Source organism: Rhododendron vialii, chromosome 4a (assembly GCF_030253575.1).
Source record: "Rhododendron vialii isolate Sample 1 chromosome 4a, ASM3025357v1".
Taxonomy (NCBI): Eukaryota; Viridiplantae; Streptophyta; class Magnoliopsida; order Ericales; family Ericaceae; genus Rhododendron; species Rhododendron vialii.
In genome coordinates, this window is record NC_080560.1 from 36,478,556 (window position 1) to 36,505,561 (window position 27,006).

The 27,006-nt window shown below is 38.9% G+C and overlaps 4 protein-coding genes and 1 long non-coding RNA gene across 9 annotated transcripts; 2 read left to right on the top strand and 3 right to left on the bottom strand.

Moving 5' to 3' along the window:
• The first annotated feature begins 1,505 nt into the window (after positions 1-1,505).
• LOC131324113 (1-aminocyclopropane-1-carboxylate oxidase homolog 1-like) lies at positions 1,506-4,875 on the top strand. Its single transcript, XM_058355940.1, has 3 exons — positions 1,506-2,088; positions 4,039-4,360; positions 4,528-4,875. Exons 1-3 carry the CDS (start codon positions 1,577-1,579, stop codon positions 4,777-4,779), a joined length of 1,086 nt encoding a protein of 361 aa, XP_058211923.1. The 5' UTR covers positions 1,506-1,576; the 3' UTR covers positions 4,780-4,875.
• Positions 4,876-6,367: 1,492 nt separating this feature from the next.
• Positions 6,368-8,569, bottom strand: LOC131324105 (deacetoxyvindoline 4-hydroxylase-like). The gene is made up of 3 exons (XM_058355930.1): positions 7,995-8,569; positions 6,877-7,198; positions 6,368-6,791 (listed from the first exon to the last, which is right to left on the bottom strand). The coding sequence occupies exons 1-3, from the start codon at positions 8,543-8,545 to the stop codon at positions 6,546-6,548; spliced, it is 1,119 nt and encodes a 372-aa protein (XP_058211913.1). The 5' UTR covers positions 8,546-8,569; the 3' UTR covers positions 6,368-6,545.
• A 2,248-nt stretch (positions 8,570-10,817) lies between these two features.
• LOC131323964 (1-aminocyclopropane-1-carboxylate oxidase homolog 1-like) lies at positions 10,818-11,481 on the bottom strand. The gene is made up of 2 exons (XM_058355797.1): positions 11,365-11,481; positions 10,818-11,280 (listed from the first exon to the last, which is right to left on the bottom strand). The coding sequence occupies exons 1-2, from the start codon at positions 11,479-11,481 to the stop codon at positions 10,990-10,992; spliced, it is 408 nt and encodes a 135-aa protein (XP_058211780.1). The 3' UTR covers positions 10,818-10,989.
• A 1,283-nt stretch (positions 11,482-12,764) lies between these two features.
• LOC131324114 (uncharacterized) lies at positions 12,765-26,024 on the top strand. 5 transcript variants are annotated; one of them, XR_009199229.1, is made up of 4 exons: positions 12,765-12,852; positions 14,724-14,790; positions 21,492-21,678; positions 24,717-26,024. XR_009199229.1 is itself a non-coding variant. In XM_058355942.1 (4 exons), exons 2-4 carry the CDS (start codon positions 14,788-14,790, stop codon positions 24,465-24,467), a joined length of 381 nt encoding a protein of 126 aa, XP_058211925.1. In that variant the 5' UTR covers positions 12,765-12,852; positions 14,724-14,787; the 3' UTR covers positions 24,468-24,709. The 5 variants fall into 5 exon arrangements, 2 of the variants coding, with proteins under 2 accessions (XP_058211925.1, XP_058211926.1); XM_058355942.1 differs by lacking the exon at positions 24,717-26,024 and adding an exon at positions 24,282-24,709 and having other exon boundaries at positions 21,487-21,678; XR_009199228.1 differs by lacking the exon at positions 12,765-12,852 and having other exon boundaries at positions 14,159-14,790.
• On the bottom strand, positions 14,721-19,223 carry LOC131324117 (uncharacterized). Its single transcript, XR_009199232.1, has 3 exons — positions 18,989-19,223; positions 15,132-16,111; positions 14,721-14,857 (listed from the first exon to the last, which is right to left on the bottom strand). It is a non-coding gene; the product is annotated as an uncharacterized LOC131324117 (long non-coding RNA).
• Positions 26,025-27,006: the final 982 nt, after the last annotated feature.

Consider the following 27,006-nt stretch of genomic DNA (forward strand, 5'->3'; position numbering starts at 1 on the left):
ACCGTTTGACTCGCTAATTGGCCGTGGGCACATGGCAACAGGGTCTGCGCGACAATTAGACTTTGGTCAAATCTTGACCTAATGAAGAAGGTTGACCATCCAATTACGAAAGCACATGTTTACAAAGCTTGGAGAAGCATCCGCGGAAGATGTCCACGAAAGAACAGCCTCCATGGGACAAAATCTTAAGCTCGCGGAAATCCGCCAGAGCTCGCGGAAGGAAGATGCGCCCCCTTATCAGGGCGGCCTGCGCAGTGGAAGACCGTGGATAAAGTTCCGCGAATCGCTGCGATTCCAGAATTATAAGAGAGAGACTTAGTTAAATAATGTTCGGAGTTCCATTCGAGCCATAAGGCAAGGTCTGGAAAAGGCTCTGCGACAAGAGAACGATCGCCGGGGGTCGCGACCTTGCTCCAGTGAGAATGCGAGAGATTCTTGTGGCTCAGTGGCCGAAGAAGGAGGTTGCGTTGCAGGGATCAGGCTCTCTCGTGGGATCAGGTCATTATGAATTTTTTATTCCACTTCTTTTAGAAAATCCCCCAGTTAGGTAGCTCCTTACATCAGACAAAAAAGGACGTTACATCAGACATTTGCAATGATAGGGTAGGTTTCGTTTCCATGAGAATTTCTATATAGACCATGTTTGTTTTGGGATTTTGGATAATGAGTGGAGAAATAGAGAAATGAGAGTAATAATTGAGAAAAAATTTATTGGAGACTGTACACAAAAAGAGAATTCCAAATCCAAATCCCAAAACGAACATGAATTTTTAAAATGATATGGTCATTTTCAAATTCAAAATAAGAACATCCGTTTGCTTCTGAGTTTCGTGCTATATTTTTTTGTCTTTCCAACTAACGGCAAAACCTGTACCTAGGGTTCTTGTAGTGTGGTAAATGCACTGCAAATTTGTAGTCCTCCCTGACATGGCTTTTCGAGATATATTCATCACGATCCAAACCGATCATTTTAGAGTTATGGAGGAGTCCTATGATTGCTTTAAAAATTAAATAAATCAAACATTTATAAAAGCATGATCGAGTGAGATTTGTCATGTAGTTCATTCTCTAAATCCTGCTAACCATTCATTTTCCATAAACATATGTTATCTGACCATGTGACAACCAATTAATTTTCAATTGACTTGAGTTTTCACGAAATGAAAGGTTTCAAAAAACTCTATAAAATAAATGACTCAAGATCATTTCCCCAAAGTCACTTTTGGAGTGCCCTGCACACCCGTAGAGCGTTGCCATACCACATGAACTCCAAGCCTAGTAACAACTATTGAGAGTTGACTAAAACAGTAAAACTCCATGCAAGAAGCATACCCGCTGCACAGCACTGTGTTGTGCGGCATTCGAGCCATCCGTTCGGATATTCTATGATCCAAATTTCGACTTGATAATGAATTTTTAAATTGTCAAATGAATGACTCGGATGCCGCACAGTACTATGCGGTGGATTCACAGCACCATCCCCAGTTCCAATACTATATAATACCCCTAATGGACGGGCTTTTGCTACAAAATTCACAAGTAACAAGGGACCACCCTTTCAGCAAAGAACACTCAGATGGCCGAATTCCCGTCAACCGAAACTCCATCGGGCTACAACCGATTACAAGAGCTAAAAGCCTTCGACGACACAAAATCCGGCGTCAAAGGCCTAGTTGACGCCGGCATCCAAAGCATCCCCAAAATATTCGTCCGACCCCCCGACGAACTCGCCGCCGACTACCCGATTTCTGGCACCCACTTCGCAATCCCAATCGTAGACCTCGGGCCGTCCAGGGGCCCCGCAACCGTCGACAAAGTCAGGCACGCGTCGGAGACTTTCGGTTTCTTCCAGGTGGTGAACCACGGGGTGCCCGAGAGGGTGTTGGAGGAGATGTTGACGGCGGCGCGAGGGTTCCATGAGATGGAGAGAGAGGCGAAGATGGAGCATTACACGCGTGTGGAGAGGAGAGTGATGTATGGGAGTAACTACGATTTGTATCGGACACGATCTGCCAATTGGAGGGACAGCTTGTTCTGTGTTATGGGTCCAGATCCTTTTGATCCACTTGAGTTGCCTGAGATTTGCAGGTACATATATAGGATCTCTCTCTCTCTCTCTCTCTCTCTCTCTCTCTCTCTCTCATATATATATATATATGTATATATAGGATTAAGATATTGAGAACGGCCAAGCAGAACCCATCAATTAATTTTGTGTCCTATTTGCACGCCTCCCTCAGTGAACGCATGGTTCAAGCCCCACAAGGGACGGTTTGGAGTTCAGGGCTATGGATAGCCTCTGAACTCTCTGTGGACTACCACCACTGATGTATACCATATTGGCCACGGGCCACCCCGGTCCTAACCTCCCACCAAAAAAGTTCCAGCTTTGCTTTACCACCTTCCATCAATTCTAATCGCTCACGGGGCCGGGGTGAGAGCTACAATCTGGTGGCTCTTGGGTTTTTCATCTCTTTATCGTTTGAAGCATTTAAGGGTTTCCACACCCTTGCCTTCACTCAACATGGGCGACATCCAGAATAAGGACTCCCCGGTTGAATCCGCAAGTCCTTTTTTTATTCATCCATCTGATCATCCGGGCCTCTTACTAGTCATGAAACGTCTTGACGGTAACAATTATGCAACATGGAGACACTCCATGGTGATTGAGCTCACTGCCAAAAACAAAAGTGGTTTTGTTAACAGTGTGATCAAAGCTCCAGACACAGCCAAGAAACCGGTCGATTATGCCCTATGGGAGCTCTGTGACAAAGTGGTTCTCTCATGGCTTCTCAACTCTGCCGAAGTAGATTTATTGGACGGTGTTGTGTACGCTGAGACGGCAGGGGAAATTTGGGGCGATCTCCATGGTTGTTTCTCACAAGGCAATGCTCGACAAATTTTCAAGATTCAAAAGCCAATACGTTTTGAGGCGGATGCTTTAATATGGTATCAGAGCACACAATAGATACTGTGATCGAACCTCACCACCTACCTAATGATTAAAATTACACATGTTTAGCCCGCTTATGGAGGAGAGTCTGGCTACACGTAAGGGTGCGTGTTGAGGATATAAATAATAAATTTGCCCATCTCTCTAAGAATTTAAGCTCTTGTTAGATGAGTTGGTGGTTAACAATTTAATAGTCCCATGTTTTTACTTCGATAATTTTTTTACCCCAAAACTTCTTGTTGATTTGGTTTCTCGTTTATTCTTGTTATAGCCGAATTTTGTCTAGTTTAGAGCAAGTGCAACAGATCCGGCTACCCCAAAATGGAGCTCTAACCAGTAACAAGCAGGCAGAATTTGAGAAAATGAAAATTGTGCACTGTTCAATAGCATTTTTGGCTAGTAACTGCTGCACTTGTCCTCGATAGGGAAATTGAAGCTAATTAGAGTGCCATTGATCGATCGGACCTTTACTATTCAAGTTTTTGGGCTTGTCGAGTTGATGGTCCCTTCCCTGACAGTTGTCGTTGCATGAGCGGATCACGTTTGTCCTGAAAAATTGAACAGCTAACATGATTTTTAGGATACATTCTAAGATAAATGTGCTCAATTATCATATGTCGACAACCCTATGATGAACTTGATTTCTTTGAATGTGCAACTACCACGATGATCCTAAAAAACCGAAGCAATTCAGATGATAAAGTTGGATCTTGGTGGGCTCAAATATCTCCTCAGAGCAGGCTGCCCTCAGCCCGCTTCCAATTCATCCTTGATTTACATGGAGTTTGGCCTGACCAATCTATGGAACAGAATTGGAGTTCCTCCAGAACTCAAACACAGGCACCAATGCAGAATCTGGGAGAAGTATAAGCTTTAATTGGCTAATTCCTAAACCATATGGCTTTATGGGCTAGGTAAACTGATCCGATTCTGGAAATATTTGAAATTTCGGCTTGATCTGGCAGACGTATATGAAGAAAAGTTCTTATCTTTTTGTTGTAGGAAATATTCAATTTTAAATTGGACAAATATCCTGTTCATAGATTAAACATTGTAGGCTTGATACGCGTTACATTGGCATGCAGAGATATAACAATGGAGTATTCAAAGCAGATGAAGAGATTAGGGACTACTTTATTTGAACTACTATCGGAGGCGCTTGGGCTCAAACCCAACCACCTAACTGGCTTAGATTGTTTGAAGGGGCATTTAATCATAAGTCACTATTACCCTGCTTGCCCGGAGCCGGAACTGACCCTGGGCACGTCCAAACACTCCGATCCTGATTTCCTGACGATCCTACTTCAAGATGGTATCGGGGGACTCCAAGTACTGCATCAAAACCAGTGGGTCAATGTACCTCCTGTTCCTGGAGCTTTGGTTGTAAACATTGGAGATCTCTTACAGGTAACCCCTTCGTAGTTGTTCTCTTTTCTTTCTCTACGCATCTATGTGTTCCTATCCTCCTTGTGCAGATGTCGTTTATGGTTGCAGTTTGTTCTCATGATGGTTGCTGATCGATTTTTAATGATGCCTAGCACTATTGATGGGTTGTTCGTTCATGTACTTTACAGCTTGTATCGAATGACAAATTTGTAAGTGTTGTGCACCGAGTCTTGGCAAACCACGTGGGCCCAAGACTCTCCGTGGCATGCTTTTTCACCACATACCGTTATCCATCGACAGAGATATGTGGCCCAATCAAGGAATTGTTGTCAGAAGCTAATCCGCCCATATATAGAGATACGACAGTGAGCGACTTCACTGCACACTACAATTCTGAAGGGCTTGATGGAACCTCTGCTCTCGGTTATTTCAAGTTGTGAAGATCACAAAGCAAATAAGAGGTTGTATTAGAGATAATTATGGTTGCAACAATAGGTTGGTGTACGTTGTCTTCAATGGATGTTCAAAAAAAAAAATGGATGTTCATGCTGTTATATAGTTAATGTTAGCTATATGTACGGTATCTGGAATGATATTGTTCGGCTAAATAATCCGTCTTGGATTATTTTTCGTCCTTATTCAATTTTTTTTTGCATTTGTTAGTTTTTCATCAATTTTTTTTGGATTATTGCTTCATCATGATGAAAAGAATCTAAAAAGTAAAACATTAGGACCGGAACTTTTTTTTAATAAAGACAAAAATAAGTTAATAAGCCAATTTTTTCGGCTTTATTCAAAAAAATTTGAATTTTGATCGTAATTTTTTATTTTTTAGATTCCTTTGGTTATGACTCAGCAATAATTTCAAAAAATTGACGAAAAACTAACAAATGCGAATTTATTTTGAATAAGGACAAAAAATAATCTAGGATAGATTATTTAGCCGAACAACCCAGGGCAGAACACACATTTTCTATCCTGTTCTTCTTTCAAGATGTGAAATATGAATAGTTTTTCATTTGAACTTTAAAAGAATGAATACGTCGTGCTTACTTAATTGAACGACGAAAACTCAAAAACGGATTTAGTTGGGTCAGGCGGTACATATATGTACCGATTATTGGCACGATTTAGCTAGCTTAATTAGCTCTTATTAGTGCCCACATTTTGATTTGTGATATTGTGATCTTTTGTTTACATGCACTTTTCTTGTTTGTTAGGCCGTTTTGGAACTTGTCGAGCCGCTTTTTCACCATCTCTTCTAAAATCAATTGGTATTGGGGAGGATTACAATTAAGTCTTTTATGGCTTTCGATATCGCATCCGTAAGTCTGTTTTTAAAGCGGTCCCAATGAGTGACATTATGTAACCAAATCTATGGGGTTTTTTTTTGGCCTAATAGAACTTCATGCAACTTTTTAATTGGTTATATCTCATAATTTGTGGAGTAATATTTTTTTTGTGATTTTGAAATCTTTTAATAGAACTAATTGTGATTTATCAAATAATATCCATCTAACATGTAAAATGTATTGCCAATTGAAAAACATAACCAATTTTCTATCTGGTTATTAGATAGAACGAGGGATGAACAAATCGGAACGTAGAGAGTATTTACGGAGATTTTAATTTGTGAAGGCAACATCATCGTTAAATTCTATAGGTAGTGAATTTCCGTTATTACCCTTGGAAACTCTCATTTCGGATTTCATTTTTTAAAATGAAATGGTATCAAAGAGAGTGAAGTCCTCAACTTATGTCCGTTTGACTTTTTGAAATGCAAAATTCTTTTGTGACAGCAGAACGTGCAAAAATGGACAAATAATAACGGATGGAAGGAGTAATATTAGAATTGGGTGGGCGACCGACTTATGAACTCTTGGCTACAAATGAATCGAGCTGAGCTTTACATTGTTCAAACTTGGCTCGTTCACTAATTAAACGAGTCAAAAACTCAAGCTCAAGCTTGGCTCAGCGAAGCCCATAATGAGCCGAGCCTAATTCATTTACTAAACGACCAGAAAACACATTGAAGGGAAAAGTTTGAACTAATTAACATCAATGTTTGAACTTACTCATACGAAAGGGAAAAGTTTTCGCGAAAACGCAATACAGGCTATACAGCTCCACGCAGGAACTTTTATTTGTTCACTTCTTGACGATATAGTTTTGTTTGGAGAATGCATCCCCTGAGTTCCTATTACCTTCAAAGCTTGAAATAGTCGAGGCCAGACTTGTCAAGTGCCCTCGAAAAGAACTTTTCAATATAATCACTCACTAGAAAATCCTTGTATACCGAAGGATTTTCATCTGATATCAGCTCTTTGATAGGGCCGTACAACTTTGGAGGCACAAAAACACCAGTGAAAAAGCACGCCACAGAAATTCTTGGTCCAACAAGGTTAGCCACCACTTTGTGATCGACACTCTTGAACTCGTCATTTGACATTATCTGAAATCAGAATAACGAAAAAAGTTGGATTTTATAGTTATTGATTTGCAGCATAGTTAGGAAGTGATATTTACTGGGAACAAACCTGGAGAAGATCCCCAATGTTAACTACCAGAGCCCCGGAAATTGGCTGAACATCAACCCATTGGTTTTTGTACATGACTTGGAGACCTCCAAGTTGGTCTTGCAGCAGTACAGTTAGGAATGCTGGATCTGTGTGCTTGCTAGCTCCCAAAGTTAGCTTTGGTTCCGGGCATGCTGGATAATAGTGGCAAACAAAGGTGCGACCTCTACCACATTTGAGGCCGTTGAAGTGGTCATCTTTGAGGCCAAGAGCCTCTGATAACAACTTGAATAGAGTACGCCCGAGGTTGGTAATATGCTCTATATACTCAAGTGCTGCAGCTCTTCAAATTTAAGAGCAGAAATATGGTCTTAGTTGCATTCTTGTCAGTGTAGATTGGGATAACTCCAGTGAATTTTATTTCAAACTTTTAGATGTGCAATGAAATAGCCAGGGGAATTGACATCCAAACATCTTCATGGGTGGTGTTCTTTCGCCTTTTGGGATGAGATCAACTACGAGGGTTGAATATGGATAAGCATAGAGGATAAATTCATCACATGGAGAAGAAAGAAACCTTAAAATGGTTTTATTGTATGCCAAATGAAATGTACGAATTTCAACTCTTTCAAGAAGTTTAGAACACATTTGAGGCTTTAGGATACAGTATTCAACCTCAACTCTCTATCGTTAACACAGAATTGATAGAATACTCACCCAATCAAGTATAGTACACTGTGATTGCCAACTCGACGAAGTGAAATTTTCAGCTGCCGTAAAAGAAATTTAGGATAAAAAGTGGGGATTCTACCATTCTTTGTACTAATAGTTACTCTGATTTCAACTGGAGTTGATATGCGACACATTAACGCAGATGGTTTAGGTTTCAGAGGAGATCAGAAAGAATAGTTGTAAAATGGAGAACCTCCGCACCTGAACGCCTCATAAACCAGCAGTCATGTCCATATGATTCATTTTTTCCTCTTGATGGCAGACCAATCTACCACAAAATTACTTGATGTGCGAAAGAGTTAAAACTTCACCATAGGCCAGGAATGCGTAAAAAAATTTGAAAATGGCTAAAGGCTTACTGCTCATATCAGCAACAATGGATAATCAAAGTTTAAAGGACTGCGTACCTGCATGCTGTGGGAATTTCATCAGGGTCAAGTTGATCTGAGACAAGCATAGAGATGTTCAAGGTGTCCCTCCAATTCGCGGCTTTTGATTCGTACAAATCATAATTACTCTCAAATCTCACTCTGTTCATCCGATCACGCGTATACAATGATTTCTTTACCTCGGGATCTTGTTCGTGAAACCTGCGTACTCCATCAATCATCTCATTCATCACGTTCAAGGAGATCCCATGGTTGACCACTTGAAAAAATCCCCACTCCTCTGATGCCATCCGGATTTCATCCACTACTTTTTCGCGCCTATCGCACCCCTCAATAGCACTGAGATTTATAACCGGTACCTGTAAATTGTTCTTGTACCTGTCAAACTCCTCAGCAACCTCATCCGGTGGGCGAACAAATATTTTTGGGACTTTTGCCACCCCAGCATCTATTAGCCCTTTCACTCCGGCTCTTGAATCATCAAAGGCCTTTAGCTCCTCTTCCCTGCTGTAATTCACAGCCGTTTCAGAGGATTCTTCGAAGCCTGAGATGTCCATTTTTTGTTCCATCCAAGAGAAGAATATGGGGATCAATTAGTTGAAGTCCACAAGATTTTTAAAGTCCATTTTCTGTGGTTTAATCACCAGCTTATTATAATATAAAAGAACTTGGCTGTAAGATAAAATATTAATGTAATGTCCAAAAAGTCTATCAAAGCCAACTATAGATGGAATAGTTGTTTAATCAATCCCTTATTGTTATAAAGGAAAACTTGGCAATCACTCAAAATCCTGTAATAATGTCTCAAAATACTTATAGTCAACTATATATAGATGCTATAGTTACATAGTGTTGATTTCTACCCAAGAGTAAATGGCTTTGGCAGCCATTGTTGACCCCCTGTGAAAGTCTTGGGAGCATTAATGGCTGGGGTTGCTGGATTTTCTGGGATTGCAGAAGATTTGCCGCATGCAAATCTTGATTCTCTCTCACGCATGAAAAGAGCATTCAATGCTCTTTGGATTTTCTCCCCTGGTTTCCCTATAAATACATGCTGTATTTGAGAGGTAGAAGAGTGGGTTGAGCTGATGAGAGTCTGAGAGGGCGAGGTCTGAAAGGGGGAGCCGGTTGTGGCTTTGTTACACCATAATTTTGCAAATTAGTCAATATTGATTGACTAGGTCAAATCATGCATGTGTCAACAGTATTCGAACTAGTTTGAACATAATTTATGCATGGTGAAAAATCAAATGGACAGATTGACTATTTAAAATGTGTTTTATAGTCAGGGACACATGTCAAATAGTGGAAAGCAGGCAAAGAACATCTAGATCGTGGATGAGACAATCGATAAAGACAGTCGATAAAGGTGTGCACGATGTGGCATTCCATCTGATAACTACCTGTCTCAGAATGTGGAGAAAGAAGAGAAAGAACAAGAGAAGTAACCAATTGATTCAAATTTAAGAAGGGAACTTTGTCAAGTTTAAATTTCAAGTCGAGTAGACAACCTATAAATACAAGAACAGAAATGTTTAGAACCCCCACTCAATCACCCAACGGCTTCTACTTTTTATCTATACTTTACTTTTCTTGCTCTAGAAGTAGCTTGTAATGTAACCGTCCACTCGACTGTGTTTACATTATCGATCGACTTCTACTTTGAAGTATAATAAAGTCCATTTGTTATTATTCTTCCATTTCCATTCACTTCATTACGTTTGCTTCTAGAGAAGTCCTGAAATATGGCAAGGAACCAAACTCCACCACCACAAACATCTACATTCCAATACTTAGAATATTTCTCTGTCGATCATCGACAGCAAGTGAAACAAACGACAAACAGGCTCTCCCCGAAGAGATTTTTTCAAGTTTGTATATATTGTGCGAGTATATATATAAATCAAGTATTTCCTCTTAAATCAGTGTGTATTGTGTGCGTGAGTGACCCCTGGGGCACAACACATAAATAAATGGGGAATCTAAAGGGGTGCATAAGTACTACATGAACCTGAAGCTCTGTACCTGGAGGAATTACTCGATGGGCTTGGAAGACCACGTCATTTCGGTGAAATGACCGGTCTCCCTGACCCACCAAAAACAAAAATTTCTCCGGTCCTTGGGACATGTTGCGAGCATTTTTTTAATTTTAAGCTATTCCCCCCTCTCAATATATTCATCTTCACATCATATGTTTTCGATGTCCCCATTCTACATGCTGCAGGTCGAAGGATCTCACTTGGAGAAGGGCATGTAAATTGTAATATGGATCATTCTAGATATATACTATGCTCGTGTACTCGAGTCAGACACTCTGCACTCGAATAAGGGTTATAGTAAGGGATGTTAAAAGTAAGGAAACAAGTGTATGCCATGTAGAGGTTTAATTGGAAATTTGAAGCAATACTTGGCAGCCTAGGCTCAATTTGGTGCACCAAAGGGAAGGGTTTTTTTTTCCCTTCCCATTTCTTTAATTTCTTACCTCCAATAAACAACGAAAAGACAACAACTCTCCCTGCAAATTCTCTTAGCTCTTTACCTTTCAAAATCCCAATTATGTATTGCTTCAAGTATAGTTCACTATTCCATCTTTGAGTTTAATTGTATGGTCCAGTAAAGCTTGACTCCTCAGACGTTCCATATACTGGCTGAAATGAGAGTACCAAAGAGTGCGCAAAAGTGACCGCCTTCTTTTGGGCTTATGGCAGCCACATCCCAAATGGTTGAGTCAGTGACCAAACAGAATACGCCTTATGGTGGACCCACACAGAGAGGATCTTGTTGAAGGTTGGGAACACATCTTGAGGGAAAAAATGGAAAACCAAAGCCCAGGAACGAAACTTTGTAACTCCGGTTCTCATTTTATTCGATCAGACACAGATATATATACAGAAAACTACCACAAACTCGCACAGAGAGAAAAATATATATGATGATGTACCTTGAATAATTCATACAAGAAGGAAAATTAACAGCACAACACAATACAGCTTGACACATTAACTCTATTCGTTTACTTATTGATGATATGGTTTTGTGGATACATATCCTCCAAGTTTCCTAGCTTGAAATCGCCGGGGCCAGAGTTGTCGAAAGCCTTGGAAAAGAACTTTTCCCTATAATCACTCACTACAAAATCCTTGAATATGGGAGGACATTCTTCTGATAACAGTTCTTTTATAGGGCCGTATAACTTTGGAGGTACAACAACACCATTGAAAAAGCATGCCACAGATATTCTTGGTCCAGCAACGTTGGCCAACACTCTATGAGCAACACTCTTGAACTTGTCATTCGATATTATCTAAAATCAACATGAGGAAAAGTTAGATTTGATAGTTATTCTATTGCAAATACAATTAGCAAGTTATATTAAATGGGGACAAACCTGGAGAAGATCCCCAATGTTAACTACCAAACCTCCGGAAATTGGTTGAACATTAACCCACTGATTATTAAACATGACTTGGAGGCCTCCAAGTTGATCTTGCAGCAGTACAAACATATTCGCGTAGGATATTAAATGCTGATTAATTAGGTTTTAGGATGGACACATTTCTTTATCTAGGGTGCTATGGGTTACCTTGCGAGCATTTTGAAATAATTTCTCTAATGTTTTGCATGGACAGTTAACATGGTTATATATGAGGATGATGTAATTTTAGTAGTTATTGAAAATGAGACTTTAAGACATACATTTTTTGATGGAACAAACACTAAAATGCCAAGTGCGAATCACTTTACTTATCCTTTGGAGCTGATATAGTCGTGAGACTTGTTTGTGTAAAAATACCAAAATTCATTTATATATTGTACTTGTACATTTTGTTGGATTTACTGAGTAGGAGAACAGAGTGTATTCTATCAGATATTCGTGGAGCCAAACTATTTTATTAGTTTTGTTGAGTTTGGGGATTATTTCTTTAATTTGGACAGCAATTTTTAGACCTAGCACTTTGAAGGCTTTTGGAGTTGAATAATTTTTAATAAATTACAATTAGCTTAATTGGTAGAAATGAAGTAGAATTCAAATTTGGGAGGAGATAGTTTTTGAGTATAGTAATGAGGTTTATTTATTTTTGGGGTCTTTTTTCGTAAAATTTTGTCAATTCGTTTTTTACAATTTTAGAACACCAAAAATTGTCCAAAGTCCAAACTGTAAAGCTTAGTAAGAAAATAACTGAGTTATAGGGTGGGATCTGTGTATCCAAACTTTTATGAATTCGATTGGTCATGATTTTTTTTTGGATATCAATTTTTGGTCAAATTATGTATGCGTAGAGCACTTATCATATGGGTCCTCTCATCCTAATCGGCCGGTGTCCCTTGTGGATGGATCCATGGGAGTAGTTAACCTGTTTTTAGTTATCTCTGTCGTTGTCCAGATTTCAGCTGTGTTTTAGTGCTTATCAGGATAGCACTGGTTTCCTTGGGGATTTCTACAGTTATTTTCGTAGACTTGCTCCTAGTCCGGCAACCTAGTTGCAGGTCTACCTCGGCAGGGGTGCTTGTGTCTAGACTGTAATAGCAGTTTTGGTTCGATCCTGTATTTTCTCTGAAATTTGTTTGCCCTATGGGCCTGATGTAATAAAAAAAAAGAAAGGAGAGCACTTATCATAAATGTTCGTAAGTTTACATTGGTGGAATTATTTCATCCGATATTCAATCTATTTTTCTTGGAGGAAAAAGGGTCTTAATATTTCGATCAAATATTGGAGATTTCTGGGCATATGATATATTATCACATATCCATAATATCTTTCTATTTTTCTTGGAGGAAATAGGGTCTTAATCTAGCCAAGTGGTCTATTGCTATAATCTAAACCCTGAATCTTGTTCTTCTTGAGGGTTCAAAACTTCTCGATATAAGTTAAAAGTAAGGTTGCGTTCTTTTAAACTTCTAAGATTGGAATTTATTTACGTATTTATTACTTCTTGTGTTTTCTAATTTACCTTCTCAACATAATATCAAGAAATTGAACCAATCTTGTAAAGAATAAAGATTCAATGAACACAACACTTAAGCTTTAAAAGTTTAATTTCTTTTTTTCTGGACCTCAACGATTTTTTAAATTGGTGATGATAATTGTGTACTCTCTAGACTTTTCTCATGGAAATGGATAATCAATCCTGAAAAAATCACGTGCATCTTTAAAAAATCCCGAAAGATCTTACAATAATTTGGAGACCTACACACTTAAGTTTGGCTCATCTGTAATTACTATGAAATTCAAGCATCCTCCAATACCATGTAAACTTGTCATGGATGGAAGTTAGCACCTTTTTTTAATATTAATAAGAAATTGGTGCATCAACTATTACTATCTCTGATGTTCTAGTATGAACAATTATCCTAGAAAGCATAACACAACCTAAATATGAGCTTTGATTGCACAAGAAATTTAGGACTTGCGATTGCATCCAATATCTGAATTGACTGCAATACAGCATTGGATAGTTTGTTTTGTTGATTGTACAAAACGACTGTACCCTGATTCGACTGCCCATACACAACACAACTGGTTAGTTCCATTATTCCTTAATATTTTGCTACATATAGATGCAATAAGTTTAAGCAAATAGGCAAAAGGTAGTTACATTATTTTGGTTTCCGTAACGAGCTGGTGTGGCAGTTAGATGCACTAAGAAGTTTGCCTTGATGTTTGAAATTAGTGTTTCTTCTTCTTCCCAAAAGCAACCGCGAGTGGAAGATCATCCTCATTTGTAGATGCATTGCATTGTTTGTTCACAAAGAGCTGTCGACGGTTTTTTTTGGGTGGCTTTTTAGTCTTTGAAGCTGAGCTACCGGCCTTTTCAGCATAGTTATCTCGCTTAATCTTATTGGGGAATTCATATTCATGAATTGAGTATAGACAATTTGGGAGCCTATGCTTTGTATAGTTGTAAGCTTTCACTCGCACAACATATTCCACACCTTGGCAAAGCTTTTCAATTGCTGTTGCGGATAGCTCGCCCTATGTTTAGATTCACAATCTAAGAATTCCAAACACAAATATGTTTGTATTTTGAGTACCATATGTCATGCAAGTTACCTGTTTTATGTTTTACCTCATGTACTCAGCTGTGATGCCAAATATTCCTTCAGCAGCTTGTGGAGACATTGTAGCAACAATAGACCCTGTTTTGTCTGATAACTCCATGTTGAATTTAAGGCTGTGGAATATTTCAAGGGGAATTGCATAGTTAGCCTTTGCTAGTTATGATATCGTATATTCTTAAATGTATTCAATGAACCATTTCTACGATTAAGAACTGACTTTGGCACCGGCGATACTCGTTCTTTGCAATGGTTGCACCAAAATGGTCCATCAGTCATGGCATCCATGACATTGTTGCATTTTGAGCATGTTAGGTACCAAAATTTTTGTGTCAGATCAACAACCTTGCAAATGGCTTGGATCCAGTGGAATTCATACTGCACATTAATTTAGTTAACTTTCTATGCTTTTGTGAGGTCAAGTTTAATAATGTATTCCAAGTTTTGATGTTGTACCTTGTCAACAGTGGTTGGTCGAAAGCTGATTAACCTTAATGGGGCCCTTTTTGTGTGGTGTCTTGTGCCGCAGTGGTGTCACACTTGTATTCCTTTCTGGCTTTGGCAATTTGTGGATTGCCTTTGCATTAGCCATACACCTACAGCAGTTGTTTAATTGGGTTTTAGAGCTTATATTTTGTGATACTTATAAATGGACATTCTTACCAAGCACGTAATTTTTCAGCTGCAAGAATTGGCAGATTGAAGTTGAAGGTAGTAGAACCTCTTGTAGCCAGCTGGAAACCTGTCAACATAATGGTATTCCCAATCCCCAACAACCTTAAATTCCATAAACATGGGTGACTATTTTTAAAACAAGTACTCCCTCCGTTCCTTTTTAAGTGTCCTGCTTCGTAACTCCAACTTATTAAAAAGACATCATCATTACACCTTTCACATCAACTTTTTCCTCCACTTTCCCTACTTACCCATCATCATTACACTTTTACTCACTAACTTTTCAAAATAAATTCTACTTTTAGGGACAAAATAGACAATACACCAACTTTTACCTCCCTAACTTTACAAAATGGACACTTATTAAGGGACAGCCCAAAATGGAATACTGGACACAAAAAAAGGGACGGAGGGAGTAGAACTTATGGTTTACCTTGATAGTTGTTAACTTTCAATCTTGCTCCTTGCACAATAGAGAATGGTCCTTCAAGTGTAGCCATTATTTTTCCCTCATGTTCGGTGAACTGCCCCATAGCACAAGCGTTGTTGAAACGTTGCTGCGAATTTTATATTGTGGATGATTAAGAATGTTGGTAGCACACAAAATATAGCTTTGATGTTAAACCGTAAAGACTGCTATATTTATGTTGTTAATAGGATGCATGACACAACATACCTTGTGTCAATGACAGTTATATTTTGTATGGGGGTGTCATCCTTTGTAGTGTGTTTAGGACCAATATGGAATATGGCAAAGAGAACATCTGTTGCATCATGACGCAAACAAAATTAAATTCTTTTGGATTTATGAATTTACCAAAGCCTCGGGTGTCGCGGGCATATTCACTCAAATCTTTAAGTGGCACAAATTGGTATCTGATACGTCTAATATTGTAAACAGCAACTGAGCTTTCTTCAATTGGTGTTCGGCAAGAGAGATTCCATTGCAGAGTATTGTCCAGAATACGTAATCTGGTGGGGTGATCTCCACTTTTGCATTGCTTATTAAGTAACTGTCACGCCCTCGATTTTCAACTAAAATAATAATATATTTTCTATAAACAAAAATCTTTTTCCTCAACTATCTTTACCATTAAATGTCAAGCCAATCCAAACAAAGAATCAAAGTCTCTTCTTCTTCTTCTCTCTAATTTTTTTTTTTTTTTACATAAAGTCTCCCAAACATATTCCATTAAAAGGGCTTCACAATAATCAAAGAGAGGAGTTTATACCTAGCTTTACATATGTTCTAACCAAAAGATACAACCTTCAATTGTGAGTAAAGTACACGACATGAATTAGACTAGATGATAAAACACCTCCTTAATGATTCCAATGAAGCTCTCAAGAGACGTCTCAATGTGCACTCCATGCAATCCAAGCTAAGTGCCATGACGAGTACCTGAAAGGATAGGGTGAGCTACACTAGCTCGTAGAGATATCCATACCTAAATTGCATGCAGAAGTGAAGACAGATCACAAGGGAAAACATTTTCCAAAAGCGTACTTGTTTTGTCAAAAGTGAAGCTCAAAATGTCATACTCACGCTGGAAAATATTTAACTTCATTTCTCAAACACCAACACTCTCACCCACACACACATCAATATTCTTAAAAATCCCAGCTTACCGCTACGGCATTACCCAACCCAATCCCTGCTTTTTCATTTTTCCATTTCAATGATCTAAAGATTAGTCTGAGTTCTTTAACAAAATGTTTTCACTTCCTTTTCTCATACAACCAACCAACCTCTCACCAAAAATATACACACTAGGCATGTAGAGCTAGAACATAAGGTAAGCAATGACAAGTCGAACAATACCGCACCTCAACAATAAGGAAACTCATCCGTCAATCCCAAATCAAACTTCAAATCTCAACATCTAGCAAAACTCCTCCACATTAAGATTTCCCTTATAAGTCTGACAAGCAAATACCATACATGAAACTCTCACAATGCATCACACCACGAGGTACCACTTATACATTCACACAGAACTGCCCATCACACATCAAGAGAACAAGCCACAAGGATTTGGCGGTCTAAAGGGAAAAATAAAAGAAAACATGTATTGACACATTAGACGTTCCAAGTTACCAACTCAAACTGACATTTTCAATCTTAATTTGATAATAAATAATAACAAGATTCTCCGTTTCACCATGTCACGCGTTTCGATTTTATTTCCGGGCATTAAGGACCTCATGCGTCTTATGTTCATTTCGGCATCACACCTTTCGGTAGATCCATGGCTTTCTTGTGCACTTCCGGGCACTAGGGACCCCCGTGCGTCCACTAAAATCCTTTCGTTCAATTCTGGACTTTTGGAACCCCCGTGCGTCCACTAAAATCTTTTTGATTCAATTCCGGGCTTTTGGGACCCCCGTGCGTCCACTAAAATCCTTTTGATTCAATTCCGGGCTTTTAGGACCCCCGTGCCTCCACTAAAATCCTTTGAATCAATTCCGGGCTTTTAGGACCCCCGTGCGTCCACTAAAATCCTTTGAATCAATTCCGGGCTTTTAGGACCCCCGTGCGTCCACTAAAATCCTTTTGATTCAATTCCGGGCTTTTAAGACCCCCGTGCGTCCACTAAAATCCTTTTGATTTAATTCCGGGCTTTTAGGACCCCCGTGCGTCCCATGTTCGGCATCACACCTTACGGTGGATCCGTGGCTTTCATTATCATTCAATTAGTGTCACATATTCTCACTAACAAGCAATCTCTTTATCCACCGTTTCTCTAATCCCCACACATAGCAAAACATATCTCTCACACCAATACTTAGATTCAATTACACATAAATAATCTTGTCTTCATCATTTCAATAAAGAAAGCACAAAAACCCACATCCTTCACATTGTAAATCAACCATTTATTTCACATCTCATATTACCACCAAACGGACCCCCTTTGTGACATCGCCATTAAGAGTCTAATTTGCAAATACTTATAAAGATCCTCATCTTTGTAGTACCCATCAATGCTTAACAACCATGCACTCATGCCAAGTGATTCACCAAATCCTGTTTAACTTACTGCAAGTATCCCGCAAGCCCAGAGACTCAATCTCATGAAAAGACATCGAATAATTTACACATCGCGTCAAACATTCTACAACTTAATTTATCATCGATCGTATCATCCATCTAATCCATTTTCTATTCCAATCGTTTACAAGTATTTTAACCCTTATGCTCACTAGTTCTCATATCCCAATAGTTAATCATCTAGATCAACTCATCCTATCCCCACATATCAAATTGGCGAAATTAATCATTTACATTTGACCATATCCAATTAAACAACATGAATTCCAGGGCGACACTTAAACAATTGAAAAGTAGACTTCTTTTTTGAATCCATAGGTCATACATCAAAAGCAGAGTTTGGGTAACCTAACTACGGCCTTGCGATTATAGCTTTAACATAACGGTAAAAACTAGTGCAAGGCAGAATTTAGGTCAACTTTGGGTGCAAATCTGTTATCGCTCGGACATACCCACGATGCATGGGATGTATCGTTGGAAAGCTCTATGTGTCTAGTTTCTAACAAAACAAACGGTGCGTCATTTCGAGTCCCGAGCTAGGAGTTATGGCCATTATACCAAAGTCCGCTGGTGCTGTCAGATTCTACGCGGGAATAAGTAAAATTGATTGAAAAATCATAACTCTTTCATCTTAAACCTAAAAACATTGAAACCAACGCCAAAGGCTGCACCACTACAAGCCCTACACTCAGTAAAAATTCCAGGTTCAGAAACGAGAGGAGGTTAACCCAACAATCAAAAGAAAAACCAATTCGCAACCATTTTCGCACCAGTCAACCAACCCTGCTTTAGAAATTCACCAAAAATTGTATACTTAACCAAATTACTTGATTCCAACGCCAATCCCTTCTTAACTTAAATATGCAGCTCCTTTAAAAGACCCAAAGCCACCAAATTGTTCATCATGCCCAGAAAGTTAAAAGAAGACAGCCACGCACAGATTCGCGTATCCAAGAAACAGCTGATATTCAAAAATTCATAACTAATTGTGTGATTATCGGTTTTTCATGATCTTAGTACCGAAATCTTCGTATTGAAACGTACTTTAACTGTTATGAAGGCACCAAAAATTAATTCCTAGCAGAAAGGGTCCAAAGAGACAGATTAGCAGAACCCACGAAATTTTCAGCATACAAGATTTATTCAAGACTCAAAATAGATGATCAAACTTGATTCTTGTACATCCAACTAACACTTAGACATGTAAAGAAGGTAGGAGATCCCTACCTCGAGGGTTAGAAGCAAGCCCGAACATGGAGGAAACTTCGAAGTGCTCCAATCGTGAATTTTCTTCGATGGATAGGAAGCTCTCGTCGCGTAGAACAACTTTAGTACTTGGGATTTTTCAAAAGTCTCACTCGTGGTTGATGAAATCGAAGAGAGAAGGTGAGAGAGGTGAGAGCCGAGAGAGACGCCGGAGAAGAAGAAAGAAAGGAAAGGAAAAGAGAAAAAATAATCTCCTGCTTCCCCTTTTTTTTTGGGCGCCGCTATTCGCAGCCCTCTATTTACTCCCGTAACCCACTAAATTTCGGTAAATGATTGTTGAAAATCATAAATAACATTTCGGTAAATTGCTGTTGAAAACAAGATTATATTTCGGTAACTACATGTCGAAAATATGTTCAACTTTCGGTAAACAACTGCCGAACATGCATTTTCGGTAAACATCTGTTGAAAAAAATATTATATTTCGGTAATTGGACGCTGAAAATATATCTCAATTTCGGTAACTAACTGTCGAGTATAATTGGAAATTTTTAACGGGTTATGGGAGTAAATAGAGGGCTGCGAATAGCAGCACCATTTTTTTTTTTTTTGACTTATATAGCACAAATAATACTTTCACCCTTTCACTCCTATTGTATCACGTCAACTCCCACAACTTACAAGTCATCTCACATTGACCCATCTCATATCCACATTGTTATACACACTTTGATAATCCAAATACATATTAAACATTTAAAATTTGAGAAAATAATTACGGGTCTCTACAGTAACTGTGGTATAGTTTGAGTGTGTCTTTCAGCACTTGTATATCAGCATTCCAGATGGTGCACTGGATTTTAGTGCCTTGCATATGGCATTGCTTTATTGTTTGAAATCACAAATATCTTGGTACTCTTTTTAGGCAGAGGCATCATACAATTATGCTAACCTTAGTCAATAAGCATAAGTTTTTGGTAAGTCTGATCCCCTGAAGTTACTCTAGGGTAACCTTTTTCAATTACCATTGCTTGAACCGTCCAGTTGGTTATACCTTCTCTGACATTCTCAATCATCCACAATTTGTCTGCCATGGCTCAGGCAACAATGGGAACCTGTATTTGTAAAGTTGTATTATGTAAAATGTAAAAGTTTCTATTTAAGCAGATAAACACTACAGCTTATGTATTTAATTGTTCCTTATGATGCAAATACTACACAAAAGGGTGGTAAGGCACAAGATTATATACGAGCATTAACTTGGTCATGATTCAGAGCACATGTAAAACCTAAAAGCATTTGAACAAAAATGTTTGCTAGTGAATAAGATTGCACTTACACCAGATAGCTCCAAGTCCACTTCTGTTGGATTTGAGCGTGCTTCGCTCAATATCTCATTGTACACAATATTTTTAGTTGATGTTACTATTTTCTTCTCATTAGAAGATGTATCTAGTATAACTTTTATTTTCGATGCTGTTGTGGCACAGGAAAGAGCAACAGCAACATATAGTTGTCCATGGGAAAACACAGTTGCTGTAAATTAACGCCCACAATATCTAGTGTTTGCCCTTGAGCTTTATTTATCGTCATAGCAAAACAGAGCCTTATTAGGAATTGACGCCTGGTGAATTGGACTGGATAAAGCTTAGCATTGGATGGTTGGAGTGAGATACGAGGTATGAATACAATGTCTCCTTAGTGCTCTCCAACAGCTATTTGCGCCATTATGACGTGTTTATGCAATTTTCGACATATTGGCCTGGTTCCATTGCATAATCTTTTGGAAGGATCTAAGTTCTGCAACATCATCACTGGGCAATTTTCCTTTAACACAAGCCGGTGAGATGGCAATCCAGGAGGACAAACTGAATGCATGAAATCAACGTATAGTCCTTGGTCAGCTTGGTTGACTATTTCATCAATGCTAAGGAGCACGTACTCTTTTCCTGGAAATCTGTTAATCAGCAGCTCGTTTGTTTGATCTACTGAATCATTCCTGGGCGTTAGTATTGCAGATTGTGTCATTGATATTGCATCGATAGAGTAGCGTCTTAAATCCGGGAATACAAAATCTATAAGTTGTTCAACAGGTGTGGTCTTTTGGTCAGGTGTGATAACCATCGAGGGAGGAATTGTTATCTCATCATTTGAATTGCATGGTTCCTCTCCGTTACCTACTATTAATAGGTAACAGCTAAGCGATGGATCTGTTCTAGCTCGCATGTTTTCTTTGAGCGTGAATTTTTTAAGACCAAGGCCATATGTGCGACCTCACCAAACTGGCATCTATACAATCCTCCTTTGTACCCTTTGGTATAACTGGTAGTACCTGTCTAAAATCCCCACCAAGGACTACAACTTTGCCACCAAACAAACTATCAATTTCTGTTATGTCTTTTAATAGATTATCTAGTGCTTCAATACTCTGCCTTTTAGCCATTGATGCTTCATCCCATATAATAAATGAAGTCACTTTTAATAGTTTTGCTAAACCTGTTTGTTTGCCAACGTTGTAAGATAGCTTGCCATCTCTATCTAGTGGGATCTTAAAGCGAGAATGTGCAGTGCGACCATTTGGCAAAATTGATGCAGCAACCCCAGAAGTAGCCGTTGCAAGTGCAATACTCCTAGCAGATCTTATGGTTGTAAGTAAAGTACGATATAGGAAGGTTTTGCCTGTGCCACCAGGACCATCTATGAAAAAAGAGGTACCAACATTTTTTCTAACAGCTTGTAAGATTTCACTGTATGCTTTTAATTGGTCCAGATTAAGTTTCGAGACGCTTAACAAATCTATCTCTGACACGCTAATATCTTGTTCATCTGAGATTTCTTTGCACATTCGATCATGCTGAGCTTCATTTACTAACAGATCATCAAGCCCGAAATCTTGCAAAGTCTTGCCCATAGACTCTAAGGTAGACTTCACAAAACGCAAAAGACATTGTCGTGCCACAGTTGGGAGCATTTTTTTATCTCTTAACATAATCTTCCATCAAGGGCTCTTCAAATTTTAAGAGTAGCTCCTTTGGATTAAGTGCACCACAAAACACAAGTATAGTACAAAACAATTGCATAAGGGATGTAAAGACCCGTAAATTTCCGTTATATGTTTTAATAATTTATAAATGAATAAGTGTTGGATTATTGAGAATATTAAAGTTGGGGGTCAATGTGAGAGAATATGGAAAGCCATGGGTGTTCGTGTGATTAGTGCATGTGTGTGCCGTGTATACCAGGAGAAATCCTTTTCTTTTTTTTCATTTTCATCTCATCACTCTCTCGTCTCTCGATCTCTCTCACTCTCTCACCCAATCACTCAAAACTCACAACAATCAAGCTTAACTCCATCGTCTACTAGTATATTCGAGCTTGTATCGTGTTGGACAAAGCTTGGTTCGGCGTATTGTTGCTTGATTTGGACTCCGGAAGCTAGGGTTTACATAATCTTCTTGATTTCGGTTTGGATACTTGAGGTAGGAAATTCTATCTCTCTTTATATGTTATTTGGGTTCTCCTATGTCTTATTTGAGTATTTCCATGCTTTGTTTGAGCTTGTATTGGTTGTTGTTTGGTCTGGATCAAAATCTGTCATTTGGTGAAAAATCGCCAAATTCCGGATTCCTACCGGTAGGATATTTTCCTCTACCGGTAGAACTTTGTTACCGTAAAAATGTGTGCTCAATGTTTTGAATTTGTACCGGTAGAACTTATTCCCTACCGATAGGATTATTAAATTTTTTCCCACCTACCGGTAGTATTTTTCTTTCTACCGGTAGAACTCTTACCAGCTGAAACTTTGTACCCACTGTTTACAATTCCTACCGGTAGCTCCATGTTCCCTACAGGTGGACCACCGGTGAAAAGCAAAATCCTCCTGTACCGTTCTACTTTTTCTTTTCCAAGCCTAAAGGCCTTTCCAGGGGATTCAATGATTAGTTTATTATATATGATGATGGCATGGGCAATCATGCATGGTACCATGATCATTGAGACATCCAACTTGGATTTGTCCGAAAATGTAAATTCCTTTTTTTTAAATGTTAAGGATGAGCTTCGAATTGCACAATGTTTTACGAAAGATACACTTGAACTTGCAAATGACGCGCAAACATTCAGGGCCCATCGACGGGTGGGTGCCTGGCAGGGGATATCAGGGTTCCATAATTAGCCTGGCAGGAGCTAATGCTCAAAATAATCACTCAAGGCCCAACCTTCAAGGTGGGTGCTTGGCATGGGATATCAGAGCCCCAAAATTAGCCTGGCAGGAGCTTCGGCTCAGACACCCAAACGACACGACATGTTGAGACATAAATTGAAAGGGTATGGTTTATGGGTTGAATAAAAGAAAAATTGGAGATTTTGGGACACTTGTTCATGAAAATTGTGCTTCCTCCGTTGTCTTGTGATCTTTTATCATTCGTTCATTCGTCTCGCTCATTTGCATATAGAGTTTGCGTAGACATTTCTACTGAGCTAGTGTAGCTCAAGCTTTATATTATTTTCAGGTGCTAACCCGGAACCATAGCTTGCATTGCTTGGCGTGCTTGGAGTGTGGACATTATTTTTGAAAGCTAACTGAAGGAGTTACCTATTCATCTTTGTCAACTTATTTTGAAAGATGTATTTGTAACTTAAATTGTAATTCTTTTGACTCGGAATATTGTAACCACTAATTCTCTTTCGAACTTCGCTACTTATGTTAAATCTGGGGCCGTTGAGCCGATATTGTAATATTTTGGAACCGTGTGAACTTGGAAGTATTTGCTTTGGGAATGAGAATATAGTGATCTTTTGGGTACCGTACGGATATTTGTGAGTATTTTTATTATGTAAATCATTTATAATTATGTTTAAAATCGAGGACGTGACAAGGGAATTAGGCATCTGATAACCGCATGCCTCTTTTAAGCATTTTTCATTACCTCTATCATCACTGAGCAATCCATGAGCAATTGCTGCTTCTCTATATGTACCATATGTTCTTCCTCCTACGGTTCTTAAGTAAGCAAACGAGGTTGGACTTGGGATGTGGTTCAGTAATAATCTCAAGTAGTACAATTCACCTTGGGATGGATTTACGGTTATGATACGACCTATTACATTCTTGTGCTGTCGCTCAGACCAATATCTTGTTTGCGTTGACCAAACAAATGCCATCGGAAAATCTTTGTACAAGAATTTTGCCTCTTTGGCTTTCTCATTGTGGGCATTCATGTAGAAGAACTGTGTTAACATTGTTCTTGAGAAGAATTCAGAGTCAGCCAAGCAATCCAAGTTTGTTGTTTTTCTGAAACCCACAACTTGGCAGTTTTCTAAATGCAATTGGAGAGCTATAACTGATGGATGCATATCAAACAAGTTGAATTTGTATATCCGCCACATTGCTTCGGGTGGTGTCACCCATCTGGCTGATTGGAATGCTGTGATTTCATCGACAACTTCATTGGTTTGCTGTGCAATGATTTTAAATACGATTTTGTCATGTCCTTTGTAGATGTACATGTATAAATATTTAACGGCTTTTATAGTTGAGCAAATTTCAACATTGACATGACAATCCAACATAGCCAGTAGATATGGATTATAAGGCACCACCCATCTGTTATCCAGCATTTGTTGGCGCACTTGTACTTGCTTGTTATCATTCCTTTGTCGGTAAATTGGATAACCATCTGCTGCAACAGTTGTAGCCTCTGTGAATTTTTTGGGATAATGGTTCTTGCATTTATCATTTTTCATGCAGAAGTTACTTGGGTTAAGCTTTCCACAAGGACCATGCATCATGTGTCTCAACATGGCTAGATAGAGATGTGGATTTTCATTTTCATCGGTATTTCAGCAGATATAAATTGGTCAAAATGCTCAGGACTTGTAAGTTTGTGACCTCTCTTCAATATCAGCAGCAAGTGCACATGCGGTAGACCTCTTTTTTGGAACTCGATTACATAGGTGTATGCTTGAACAGGACCAAACAGTTTCTTCTTAATGACCTCTTTTTTCATCTGTTCCAATTTGCTTTTAAAGACTCTAGCCACGAGATCAGGCCTGTTCTGTACATCTTCATGTGGCTTCAATTCATTTGTAATTTCTATCCATTTGGGATTACAAGTCATCGTTAAAAATACATCTGGTTTTCCGTATCTTTCCACTAATGCCATTGCATCCAGATATCTTTTGTGCATGTCCCGTGGGCCTCCTATGAACGAACCAGGTAGGATTATCTGCGTTCCAATTTTGGATCCCCTTGATTCTCCTTGCGCTACGCTGTCTATAATTCCTTGGTACAAATCCGCTCTTATTTCATCTTGCTTATGCCTAAAGTAATCCAGCCTTGAAGTTTCAATCTTGACATACCTACGGCATATTGTTGTAGCAGCCGACCTGATTCTAAGATAATAGAATCAATTTTTGGCCGTATTTGAAACCGGTACGCATAGAACTCACGAGCCAAAACCATATTTTGTTTTGTCGAGTTTTCTTCAAACACCGAGGATGAAGCGCAACAATAATAAGTATTTATTTACACCAATTTTGGTAATGAATAGCTTAATAAATTATTTTACTCACATAGAGATTCAGCATTGAGTAGCTGTTCTACCGTTGTAGATTCATCTGGTATAGATAACGTCTGGGTAGAACATTTGTAGCAATTGGTTCGTTTAATGCCGCGATGCCATCCTGGTTCTCCATATGGAAATAATAGTGGATACTGTAGAGGGTCATAGCATCCATAGTAATATTTTATTGTTACACTATGGCCATCATGCTTCTGAACCAATATATCACGTTCTCTTAGTTCTGAAGCATCTTCGGTGTCCTTCCAGATAAGCGCAACTTGTGATGCTGCTGGTGCACTAAAGGTTTTATCATTCACAATTGGATCAGCTCTAAGCCTTATCTGGTAGGAATCTATATTCGGTGTTGTTGATAGGGATCTGAAAAACTTTGAATAGGGATTGGGTTTTAAGATATCTATAAGTAGAGTAATGGTGGCTAGATCTAAATTGTCCAGACAGTCTAATCTGTGCTCAACTTCCTTTGCAGTGTCGTAGATGTAAGGACCCGTATTTTTCGGATATTATTTGAACATTTTATAAAATAAAATAAAATAAAATAAAATGTGAAATTGATTGAGTTTATTTTAATTGTGGGTCAATGTGCAAGAGTTTAAAATATGTGGGTGTTAGTGTGATAAGGTGCATGTGTGTATAAGTGTGTGTGTGCCAGGGGAAAATAATTCCCAAAACCCCATCCCATTCTCTCTCCCATTCTCTCTCGGCTCTCTCTACCTCTCTCACTCCCTCACCCAAAAACTCACCTCTAAATTCAAAACCCACAACAAATAACCTCCATTCCATCTTCTACTCGTGTATTGTGGTCCGTATCGCTCCGGTTCGAGCTCGGAGAAGTTGTATTCCGGTTGGAACAAGGTTTTCGGAAAGCTAGGGCTTGTAACTTCTTGGGTTTCGTGCTCCGACTTCGAGGTAGGGAATTCTACCTCACTTTATATGCTATTTGAGTGTTTTTATGCCTTATTCGAGCTGGTATTGGTTGTCGTCGAGATTGGATCGAAACTTAAAATTTTCTGTCGAAATCTGTTGAAATCGTCTGTAAGTAACTCCTCCTACCGGTAGGAGCTTTTACCCTACCGGTAGAACGATTGAGAAATTTTGTCAACCAGCTCAAACGTACAGCAGCAGCTCAAAAGCTGCTCAACGTATCGAACTTCTACCGGTAGGAATTCCTTACCTACCGGTAGGTCAAGCATGTATCGAACTTCTACCGGTAGGAATTTCTTGCCTACCGGTAGGTCACGCTCGAATTTGAATGTTGACCTTTCTGTTTCCAAGTTCTACCGGTAGGACTTGCTTGCCTACCGGTAGGTTGCGTGAATTGGAGTTTCTACCGGTAGGACTTGTTCACCTACCGGTAGGTCTAGGTTTTACCGGAATGTTAGCCTTTCTGTTTTCAAGTTCTACCGGTAGGACTTGCTTGCCTACCGGTAGGAGACTAGAAGTTTCACCTGCTTTCAC